Here is an 11,847-nt window from a genome sequence, read left to right on the forward strand (position 1 = left end):
GCCTCAGAAGCCCCGGCCCTGTCTGTTCTACTATGACGTTCTGTGTAGGAAAGGGCGAGAGTTTGTCCTTGAGTTTCATGCTGGAGCTTGCACGCATGTGTGCGTGCACACACACACACACACTCAAAATGCTGGTCCCATTGACATAAATATCCCGGGGGCTCTGGGACAGACATCCTTGTAGGAGACCACTGAGCCTCTGTGAGCGGGATCTTGACACCCTTTGTGGGAGGTCGCCCAGCCAGGGGCTGCCCACGTGGCTGGGAGCCAGGAAGGGCTGTCCCAGCCAAGCTTGGCCTTGGCCTCTGCTCTTCATGGGGTACAAGTGGATGCCAGTGGCCAAGGGGCTCCTCATGGTACACATGTGGCCGCTGGTGGGTCCCGAGGGCTCATCTGGCTCAAATTCTCATAGTTGGACTCCTGAGCCTGGGGCCTGTGGACAGGAGAAAGTGCGTTGACCACCCAATACATAAGTGGGGGCGCCGCCAATTGCCCACACCATGCCCCAGCCACAGGCAGGAAGGAGAGTCGAAATGGGTGCCCGGCCTAGACCCAGCAGAGCGTGGGGACTAACTAAGGTTGGAGAAAGGAGAGCGGGCGGCAGCGTCTGCGGAGTAGGGAGGAGGCTACCATGGAGGACGGCCTCCCAGACCCCAGAGGCACTATGTTCTGGAAGGGATCTCGTCGGTGGCATCAACACCGTCTTATGCCTGGTGCCCCCCACACTGATCTCCCCAGGCGTGGCCCCCTGAGCTCTAGCTGCTCTCCTGACTTCTCCCGCGGGCATCTCAGACCTACGTGTGAGCGCTTGCACCCCCTCCTCCCTGTCGTCTTCATCTCAGTCAGTGGCACCCAGGCTTACAGCGCCGAAGCTGGGCACCCTGGCTGCCTCGCTCGCTCGTGCTGCCCACCCGGCTCCCTGGTCGGCCCTGCCTTCCGTCTGCCCGCCTCTCCACCTCCGCCCTGCCGCCTCCTCAGAAGGCTCCTGGCCCCCAGCCTTGTTCGGGTGGGGCCCCCGGGTGCTTCCCATCAGCACTCAGTGACTTCCCATCGGCCCCTTCCCGGTCTCCCCTGAGCCTGCGACGGGCCCAGCGGCCGCCTCCCTCCCCGGGGCTCTGCTGCGTGGCCCTGTCCATTTCCTTCACAGCTCGTACTTCAGAATCGAAGCTGATCTTGTTCACGTGTTTATCAAATTCTCCACATTAAAACGTGAGTTTTCTGACGTTGGGGCATGTCGCTGTAGCGTCAGCACCCGGCACGCTGTCTACACAGCAAGTACGCAGTGTCTACCTGACCCCTCGGCTCTCTGACCTAGGTGACTCGGTGTGCTAGTCAGCGGAGCAGAGGGACACTGCACGGGTTTTCAAGAACGTGGGGGATGGCTGGACGGGCAGCTGGAGAGAGGGGCCTGGGCTGGTAATACGGCTTCTCCCGCCCTCAGGGCACAGGCAGGGACCAAGTTATGGGAACGCCTGCACTTGTCCAGTAGGCCCTGAAAGACTGGGTTCTGCCCCCCCACTCCCCAGCATCCCAGGCACCCCGCCCAGGGTCAGTGAACTGGATTCTTTCTTCCACGCAGACCTTCACTTGAACAGACACCGAGAGCGAAGGGGAGCTGGACTGCAGGGTGAGCACGTCCTAGCTTAAACCCTCTGAACCTCTAATGGCATTTTGTTTGAGAAGCCTTCAGCTCTGGGGCAGAATGAGCGCCCCGAGCTGGCTTTCGTGTGAGTCTGCCTATTCTAGAATGCTGGGGAGCCCAAGAGGAAACACAGGCTCTAGGAATCACATGTAGGCGCGGACATAAGACAGAAAAATGACCCTTCGGCACCAGGATACCAGGCAGGTCCGGGAGAGATGCCAGTGTGAGGCCCAGACTGTAAATGCTGGGGGAGGGGTGGGTGGGGAGAGCAGGTCAGCGCGGCCTGGTTTGGCCAAGAAGGACTTGGGAGACTGAAGAGCAGGGCTTTGGAAGGCCGTAGGGAAGGTCGAAACCCTGGTCGAGGCCCAGACCCCAGCCCTGCCCCTTTGCCTGGTCTTTCTCCTTATGCTACAAGCCCTGGGAACTCTGTGTGCCTTGGCCAGTGGGGACTTAGACTGGGGTGGGTGAAGGCAGGGTACTCACCGTGGTGGGGTGTCCTGGGCAACTGGGTGCTCTGTAGGAGGGACAGAGAGAGAGAGGCATGAATCTCTATGGTAGCCTCAGGCGACAGGCCCTGCTGTCCACCCCACCGCACTGTGGAAAGTGGTCCGAAGGGACGTGCGACAAACACTAGCTAGCCGGGCATGAAGCGGCCTTAGAGATGACCAGGAGTTAACGATGAGAAGCGTGGAGGGAGAAGCCGCCCAGCAGAAGAACCCGCCTTTCTCAGGACCGTGGCACCCAGAACGCTTGGTGGGTCTGAAGAACCGGCAAGGAAAGACAGCAAAGCCACAGGAAAGGCAACAGCCAGGGCAACTGTGACAAATTCTGGATTTCTTCCCAAGACGGTGTGAGGTGGGTGCTACTGACCTGGATGGTCCGAAAGGCTCTGGGAAGCCCCTGTCTGGCACAAGCCGATTTCCCATCCAGCTCAGCGAGAGCAATGAGGGGTGAACGGCAGGTCCGGAGGACACCCTGCTGGCCCACGCGCGCGCGCACCCTGCTAGCCCACGCGCGCGCACCCTGCTGGCCCACGCGCGCGCACCCTGCTGGCCCACGCGCGCGCGCACCCTGCTGGCCCGCGCGCGCGTACCCTGCTAGCCCACGCGCGCACCCTGCTAGCCCACACGCGCACACCCTGCTGGCCCACACGCGCGTGCACCCTGCTGGCCCGCGCGCGCGCACCCTGCTGGTCCACACGCGCACACCCTGCTGGCCCACACGCGCACCCTGCTAGTCCACATGCGCGCGCACCCTGCTAGCCCACACGCGCACACCCTGCTGGCCCACACGCGTGCATTTCCGCACCTGTCGCTCCCTCTGCTGGGAATACCATCAGCTCCTTGCTTCAGTTCCTGATCTAGCTGTCCCCTTACTTGTAAAGCCTTCCCTCCTGGCCTATCCGGACGTCCCACCCGGCTGAGGCATGCTACACTCTGGGCCCCTGTGGTACCTGGGCTCCAGGATAGCCCTTCTCCCTGCAGACTGCAATTATTTGCTTACTCCTCAGCACCCCATTCGAGGGCACGTCTTATTCATCTCTGTCTTCCGAGCACCTACACAGCACACAGTAGGTCCTCAAGATGCTTACTGTAACACAACGGAATGGTGCTATTTGGAAGGCCTATGTGTGGTCAGAATCCTCGGGAGGAGTCATTTATGGGGTGTGGGCGAAGGGTGGGAGTTACATTTTTTGGGTCTCTGTCTCTAGGCTCGAGGCAAGTTCCTTCACTTCTCTGTCCTCCGCTTCCTTAGTGTAAAATGGGCTCCTGCTGGTTCCCCCCTCCTGGGCTCTACGCAGGGAGAGGACAGCGAGATGAGGCACAGGTGCAGAAAGCGTGCAGGGGTGAGTCACGCCAGGCGCTCGGCCAGGCGGTCTTTCCTGGGAGAAAGCCCCCGCCCGGCCCCTCGCCCCCACCCTGGCCCGGGGTGCACCCACCTAGGCGGCGGCGGGCGGCGGCGCGGGCGGCCAGAATGCCGAGCAGCAGTAACGCCTTGAGGCCGAGCGCGCCGAGCGGGAGGGCGAGCGCCGGGGCCCCGGAGGCGCCGTGGAATCGGAACAAGTAGACGCTGGCCTCCGCGCGGCCCAGGCTGTTGGAGGCCGTGCACGTGTAGCGGCCGTCGTGGGCCAGCGCGGGCAGCTCGGCGGTCACCTGGTGGCCGTGACCCTGGCCCGGGCCCGGCACGGCGGCCGAGCCGTTGCCCAGGGCCGGGCCGGACCAGTCGAGGGCGGGCGGCGGCTCCCCCTCGGCCGTGCAGAGCGCACGGAAGGCGTGCGCCGGCCCGGGCAGCACCGAGAGGTTGACGATCCTCGGGGCGGCTGCGGGCGGCGGCCAGGGCGTCGGGGGAGAAAGCGAACTGTGGTCAGAGCAGCGGCGGGCAAGGGGGGGACCCCTCCCAGTCCCTTTTAGTCACCAAGAGATTTGGGGGCGGGGGGCGCGGAGAGGAGGGAGTAGGCGCTCTAGCGCCATGGTGCCTGGGACCCCATGGAGATGTGGCCTTGGGCAAGTTACTCTGAAGCTCCGTGCCTCAGTTTCTTCATGCATAAAATGGGGATCATTTACCTTATGGGGTCGTTGAGAAGATTTGGCAAGTTAATACATGTGGGGTGCTTGGATTCGGGCCTGGCCCATAGCAAATGCTCACTCAACGGTCGTTACCGTTGCTGGAGCTCAGGGCTGGGGGCTGTCTGCCGGTATGATTTCAAGGGCACTTCCCACTCGCAGACAGCCTCACCAAGGTCTAGAGTTGAACGCGGGGGTCTGCGGCAGGGCGGCGCGCGGGCCCCGGGTTAGAAACTGCCATGCACTCGGAGAGGCGGCACTCGGAGAGTCAGGACCGCCTGACTCCACAGGCACATGGCAAGTTCTTGGCAGAGCCAGACTGGAACCCAGAACGGGATCCCCACAGCAGGGAGGGCTAGGATTTTCAAAAGCTCCCCAGCTAATTCCAGTGCGCGGCCAGGGTTGAGAACCTCGGCTCTAGGGGCCGGGGACCCTGGTTCCCACTTCTTTAGGGGCTCCCGGGGCACCTCCCCAGGGGGCTGCGGGTGCCCTTCAGTGCACAGAGCACACATTCCATCGCAGCCTTGCCATTATTGTTCAACTCGTGTCCCTCCCCCTAGACTGAGAGCTCCTGGGGCCATTCACCAACCCCCCCCTCCCAGCCCCCCCCCCCCCGAGCTTCATTCCGATGCCCACTCCCGGGCGCCGCTCAGCCCTTCTCGGGACCAGCATTCTGCATTTTTACCAAGTTGCCGAGCGGCCCGCGTCCATCGCCAGGTGTGCGGCCCCCTGCCCTAGAGAAAGGCGCCGTGTATCGCCCCCCTGGGGCCGCGGCGGGCCGGGGGGAGGGGCGCCGCGCTCACCGGTCACGCGGAGCCGGACGCCGTGGCGGCTCTCGTAGCGGTCGTGGACGTCGCCGGCGAACTCCACTCGGCAGAAGTAGCGGCCGTCGTCGGCCAGGGCGAGGCGCTCGACGCGCAGCGACAGGTCGTTGCGGCGCGGGTTGCCCAGCAGCCGGAAGCGGCCGTGCAGGCTCAGCGCCGTCTGGCAGAGCTCGCTGCCCCGCGCCACCGCGCACCGGAACACCTGCGGGCCCGCGTAGGCCTCGCCCGCGCGCCAGATGGCCGTGAGCGGCCCGTCGTAGTGGCGGTGCGGGTGCGTGAAGGTGCAGGGCAGCACGGCCGCCTCGCCCGCCGCCGCGCTCACCTCGGCCGGCACCTGCATGGACCAGCGCTGCGCCGGCGCACCTGCGGGCGGCCGGGAGCGTCAGCAGACGCTGCGGTGGGGGGACCCCTCGCCGGGGAGCCTGGAACCCGCAGGACTCAGGGAGCGCCCCGGGGGGGGGCCGCTGGAAACCCCAGGATTTCAGGAAGCGTCTCCCTCGTGGGGGCCCAGAAACCCACCCCGTGACTTGAGAGGCATCTCCCATGACTTGAGAGACTTGACTCCCATGACTCTCAAGGTGCCTGGACCCTCCCTGCCTCCTTCGGGCCCACTGACCCCATACTCTTTCCCATCACCTGCGCTGCTGCAGAAGAGCCTTGGGATCCGTGGTTACCATACAGCCCCAAGCCTCCCACGACGGTGAAAATAAAAACACTTACTGTGCACCTCTGTGTTGACCAAGTTCCCGGTAGTATCTCTTTTGGTGCTCGCAAATGAACCTAGATGGAAGCAGTTATCCTTGGGTTACATGTAATAAACGGAGGCCCAGAGAAGTTGTGTAATTAGGTCAGGCCACACAGCTAGAAGGAGGCACAGGCAGATTCTGACTCAGGACTGCCTGACTCCACAGCCAGATGTCTAGTGCACTAAAGGCATGGAAGCCTGGGGCTCATCCGAGGAGACCAACACTCCCATTTACAGAGGGGAAACAGGCCTCAGCAAGGGGTGGTAGGTTTTGAACTTAATGTGTGGAGCTGGTAGACGAGGTTCCTTTAGAATCCAGGTCAACCCAAAGGGGCGTCCCAAAGGGGCGTCCCAAAAGCCAGATGGGGAGCTGAGAGACCATGAGCGGTAGAGCTTCGTGCTGTCTTCTTGCTCTGGGCCTAGTTGCCTCACCTGCTGTGCTGGGAGCCTCTGAAGTATGGTTGAGCTCAGGTCTGGGAGCTGTGCTCGGCCTCCAGCTCCGAGATGGCGCCAGAGCCCCGCCCCTGTTGTTGCATGCCTGCCCTGCTTTGGGGAGGGGGCGAGCAGGTGGGCGGCTGGGTGTTGGAGCCGGGCCGGGGAGGATCTGGCTAGGGGTGGTGTCTCCCTGAGGAGGGAGGACAGGCTGGTAGGCCCGCGCTGCTAGAGCCCTGAATGCAGTTCACAAAAGGGATCTTTAGAGGGAATAATATAGTTGCTCTTGTATTTCCCAAGAGCTTTGTAATTTACACAGTTCTTTTATATACATCATGTCACATGACCCGCAAGACACCCTGGGGGAGTGAGGCGGGGCGGGGGGGGGATATTGTTATATATCAGAAAATGGAGGCCCAGAGTCACACAGGCAGAAGATGGGAGAAACCCAGCTTTTCTGACTCCACGTCCAGTGCTCTTTACTCTTTGGGGGTAGCTGCTGCCTTGGGTAGGAATCCCCTGGGCCCACAGCTGGTGACCACCCATCCTCCAAGAACCCTATCCCGTCTACTCCGCTTCCTCACTGCTTGCTTCATGCTTTCCTTGCAGCCTAGTGGGGTGTGCTGCAGGGGTGTGCAGCAGGAGTGTGCTGCAGGGGTGTGCAGCAGGCGTGTGCAGCAGGTGTGTGCTGCAGGTGTGTGATGCACGGGTGTGCTGCAGGGTGTGCTGCAGGGGTGTGCTGCAGGTGTGTGATGCACGGGTGTGCTGCAGGGTGTGCTGCAGGGGTGTGCTGCAGGGGTGTGCAGCAGGAGTGTGCAGCAGGTGTGTGCTGCAGGTGTGTGATGCACGGGTGTGCTGCAGGGGTGTGCTGCAGGGGTGTGCTGAAGGGGTGTGATGCACGGATGTGCTGCAGGGGTGTGCTGCAGGGGTGTGCTGCAGGTGTGTGATGCACGGGTGTGCTGCAGGGTGTGCTGCAGGGGTGTGCTGCAGGTGTGTGATGCACGGGTGTGCTGCAGGGGTGTGCAGCAGGAGTGTGCAGCAGGTGTGTGCTGCAGGTGTGTGATGCACGGGTGTGCTGCAGGGGTGTGCTGCAGGGGTGTGCTGAAGGGGTGTGATGCACGGATGTGCTGCAGGGGTGTGCTGCAGGGGTGTCCAGCAGGGGTGTGCAGCAGGGGTGTGCTACAGGGGTGTGCAGCAGGGGTGTGCTGCAGGGGTGTGCAGCAGGGGTGTGCAGCAGGAGTGTGCAGCAGGTGTGTGCTGCAGGTGTGTGCTGCAGGGGTGTGCTGCAGGGGTGTGCTGAAGGGGTGTGATGCACGGATGTGCTGCAGGGGTGTGCTGCAGGGGTGTCCAGCAGGGGTGTGCAGCAGGGGTGTGCTACAGGGGTGTGCTGCAGGGGTGTGCAGCAGGGGTGTGCAGCAGGGGTGTGCAGCAGGTGTGTGCTGCAGGTGTGTGATGCACGGGTGTGCTGCAGGGGTGTGCTGCAGGGGTGTGCTGAAGGGGTGTGATGCATGGGTGTGCTGCAGGGGTGTGCTGCAGGGGTGTCCAGCAGGGGTGTGCAGCAGGGGTGTGCTACAGGGGTGTGCAGCAGGGGTGTGCTGCAGGGGTGTGCTGCAGGGGTGTGCAGCAGGTGTGTGCTGCAGGGTATGCTGCAGGGGTGTGCAGCAGGTGTGTGCTGCAGGGGAGGGCTGCAGGGGTGTGCAGCAGGTGTGTGCTGCAGGGTATGCTGCAGGGGTGTGCAGCAGGGGTGTGCTGCAGGGGTGTGCTGCAGGGGAGGGCTGCAGGGGTGTGCTGCAGGGGTGTGCAGCAGGTGTGTGCTGCAGGGGTGTGCTGCAGGGGTGTGCTGCAGGGGTGTGCTGCAGGGTGTGCTGCAAGTGTGTGCTGCAGGGGTGTGCAGCAGGTGTGTGCTGTAGGGTGTGCTGCAGGTGTGTGCTGCAGGTGTGTGCAGCAGGTGTGTGCTGCAGGGGTGTGCTGCAGGGGAGGGCTGCAGGGGTGTGCTGCAGGGGTGTGCAGCAGGGGTGTGCTACAGGGGTGTGCAGCAGGGGTGTGCTGCAGGGGTGTGCTGCAGGGGAGGGCTGCAGGGATGTGCTGCAGGGGTGTGCTGCAGGTGTGTGCTGCAGGGGTGTGCAGCAGGTGTGTGCTGCAGGGTGTGCAGCAGGGGTGTGCTGCAGGTGTGTGCTGTAGGGGTGTGCTGCAGGGGTGTGCAGCAGGTGTGTGCTGCAGGGGTGTGCTGCAAGTGTGTGCTGCAGGGGTGTGCAGCAGGTGTGTGCTGCAGGGGTGTGCAGCAGGTGTGTGCTGCAGGGGTGTGCTGCAAGTGTGTGCTGCAGGGGTGTGCAGCAGGTGTGTGTTGCAGGGTGTGCTGCAGGGGTGTGCTGCAGGGGAGGGCTGCAGGGATGTGCTGCAGGGGTGTGCAGGATGGGTGTGCAGCAGGTGTGTGCAGCAGGTGTGTACTGCAGGGTGTGCTGCAGGGGTGTGCTGCACGGGTGTGCTGCAGGGGTGTGCTGCAGGGGAGGGCTGCAGGGGTGTGCTGCAGGGGCGTGCTGCAGGGGTGTGCTGCAGGGGTGTGCAGCAGGTGTGTGCTGCAGGGTATGCTGCAGGGGTGTGCAGCAGGGGTGTGCTGCAGGGGAGGGCTGCAGGGGTGTGCTGCAGGGGAGGGCTGCAGGGGTGTGCAGCAGGGGTGTGCTGCAGGGGTGTGCCGCAGGTGTGTGCTGCAGGGTGTGCCGCAGGGGTGTGCTGCAGGTGTGTGCAGCAGGTGTGTGCTGCAGGGGTGTGCAGCAGGGGTGTGCTGCAGGGTGTGCTGCAGGGGTGTGCTGCAGGTGTGTGCTGCAGGGTGTGCTGCAGGGGTGTGCAGCAGGGGTGTGTAGCAGGTGTGTGCTGCAGGGGTGTGTTGCAGGGGTGTGCAGCAGGTGTGTGCTGCAGGGTGTGCTGCAGGTGTGTGAGGCAGGTGTGTGCTGCAGGGGTGTGCTGCAGGGGTGTGCAGCAGGTGTGTGCTGCAGGGGTGTGCTCCAAGTGTGTGCTGCAGGGGTGTGTAGCAGGTGTGTGCTGCAGGGGTGTGCTGCAGGGGTGTGCTGCAGGGGTGTGCAGCAGGGGTGTGCTGCAGGGTGTGCAGCAGGGGTGTGCTGCAGGGTGTGCTGCAGGGGTGTGCTGCAGGTGTGTGCTGCAGGGTGTGCTGCAGGGGTGTGCAGCAGGGGTGTGCTGCAGGGGTGTGCTGCAGGGGTGTGTTGCAGGGGTGTGCAGCAGGTGTGTGCTGCAGGGTGTGCTGCAGGTGTGTGAGGCAGGTGTGTGCTGCAGGGGTGTGCTGCAGGGGTGTGCTCCAAGTGTGTGCTGCAGGGGTGTGTAGCAGGTGTGTGCTGCAGGGGTGTGCTGCAGGGGTGTGCAGCAGGGGTGTGCAGCAGGTGTGTGCTGCAGGGGTGTGCTGCAGGGTGTGCTGCAGGGGTGTGTGGCAGGGGTGTGCTGCAGGTGTGTGCGGCAGGGGTGTGCTGCAGGAGTGTGCTGCAGGGGTGTGCAGCAGGTGTGTGCTGCAGGGGTGTGCTGAAGGGGTGTGCAGCAGGTGTGTGCTGCAGGGGTGTGCTGAAGGGTGTGCTGCTGGTGTGTGCTGCAGGTGTGTGCTGCAGGGGTGTGCTGCAGGAATGTGCTGAAAGGGTGTGCAGCATGGGTGTGCTGCAGGGGTGTGGTGCAGGGGTGTCCAGCATGTGTGTGCAGCAGGGGTGTGCTGCAGGGGTGTGCAGCAGGTGTGTGCAGCAGGGGTGTGCAGCAGGTGTGTGCTGCAGGGGTGTGCTGCAGGAGTGTGCTGCAGGGGTGTGATGCACCAGTGGCATGGGGTACAAATTGGGTTGTGTGAGCTCTGCCTCGTATGAAACCACACTTTGGGCTTATGCTGAGCTTGCCATCAAGTAAAACCACACGTTCTTTTTTCACACAGTGTGCTTGTAAGCCAAATCTTGTTTCTTCTGCACAAGTGGAATTATGCTTTTGAACCCAAGTGAGGACATGGCATTTATCTCTAGTTATGAGCTTGTTTGTTCAGTTGTTAATAAAGGTCCTGGTTTCACATTTGAGAAACCCTTTCTGAAGTTTTGCTGGTTTACTCTGTACTCCCAGGTGCAGAAATTGTTTCCCCACTCCTGAGGCTCAGCCTCTGCCTCAGTTTCCCTACACTTCCCACCCTCTGTAACCTCAGCCTCCTCTGACCTTCTGCATCTTGCAGGCGTCATGGAACCAGGTACCAATTACTCCGGGTAGTTTTTGCTATTGTGCACTCATCGATTGGCAAACATTTATCAGACACATTCCCACTCTAAGCCAGGCACTTGGATACAAGCCAGGGTTACAAAGATCCATAGGATACCTTATCAGCCTGCTGGAGCTCAGCACTCAGAAAGGGAGACAGATCTGTGAACACATAATTACACTGCAGCCTGCCAGGTCCTCTAATGAGGGACACCAACAATGTTTCCTTTGTCTGAACAAGATTCCTGGCCCATTTCACTCACCAACTCCTTCCCAGTCACCCCAGGCCTCTGCTGAGTCGTCCTACAGAGGGAAGCCTTCCCTGAACCCCAAGCCTGGGTCTGGCATCCTTACCCTGTGCCCCAGGGCCGGCAGAGGTTCTTCCTCCATATGGGCATGGCCTATTCAGCTGTGTGTCTTGCCCAGGCACCCAGAAGCTCAGGAGGGCAGGGACCAGGGATATGTGGTCGTATTTGTGTTGTTACTGCCTCGCGAGGGACTTGCCATGTAGTAATTGATGTTGAATTGCTGTAACAGGGCAGAAGGGAGGGTGACCACGCTGGCAGGGGAGGGTGGTGTGGGCTGGGGGAAGAGGTGTGCAAATATTAGGCAGGGAATCCTTGGAGGCCCTGGGAGAGAGGACGTGTTGTTTCGGCGGAGCCTCAAGAAAGGAATGGGATTTGCTAAGCCTTGCTGTAGGCTGAAGGCATCCTAAGCAAAGGCAGCAGCTGGGCAAAACCACAGAGGCAAGGACATCAGTGAAGGGGTTCCAGGGCATGCCCAGATCATGGGCCCAGAGTACGCAGTGCTTTGGGTGCTCACTGGGAGACGGTCCTCATGTCATTTCATGTGCACGACAGCGCCAAGAGGGACTGGCAATAGCCCCTTTTGGAGAAGGGAGGGCCGAGGCTCAGAGAGGCCACGTGACTGTTGCAAGGTCATCTGACCAACCAGAAGCAGGGCTGAGGCTCCCCGCTCCATGGTTCCTGTTCCTACTTTGTCCCCTGGGCTGTGTTGCCCCTGGACGACAGCCTAGTTTGGAAACATCCCCGCCCCCCCGCCCCTCCCTCGCCCTGGAGGCTTTCAGAGCCGAGAGGGCACACAGGGGCCCTTTCAGCCAGTGTTAAGATCTTGGCTCCTGTTAGGGGGAGATTTGTGTTCCCTGTTTACCTGCCCGATGGTGTTTCAAGAGGCAAGGGCCTGGACTCCCTCTTACATGGAGACTTTGGATGCATCCACCCAGGGACTCGAGGTGAGAGTGGGAAGTCCTAGCAGGGATTGCCCGGGGAGCAAACACATGTGCTCTGGCAGGAACCCAAGGTCCCAGCATCTTGTGACATGTGCCGTTTCCTCCAGCAGCTCTTGCACGTCTTTGGCACAAGGGAGGGAATCCTCTAGAACTGAAACCCTGGC

At 62.1% G+C, this 11,847-nt stretch overlaps 1 protein-coding gene across 1 annotated transcript; it reads right to left on the reverse strand.

The window, feature by feature from the left end:
• Positions 1-351: 351 nt before the first annotated feature.
• Positions 352-11,415, reverse strand: SIGLEC15 (sialic acid binding Ig like lectin 15). Its single transcript, XM_078060489.1, has 6 exons — positions 11,382-11,415; positions 5,751-5,810; positions 5,010-5,393; positions 3,582-3,962; positions 2,126-2,156; positions 352-433 (listed from the first exon to the last, which is right to left on the reverse strand). Exons 1-6 carry the CDS (start codon positions 11,413-11,415, stop codon positions 352-354), a joined length of 972 nt encoding a protein of 323 aa, XP_077916615.1.
• Positions 11,416-11,847: the final 432 nt, after the last annotated feature.

Source organism: Halichoerus grypus, chromosome 13 (assembly GCF_964656455.1).
Source record: "Halichoerus grypus chromosome 13, mHalGry1.hap1.1, whole genome shotgun sequence".
NCBI lineage: Eukaryota > Metazoa > Chordata > Mammalia > Carnivora > Phocidae > Halichoerus > Halichoerus grypus.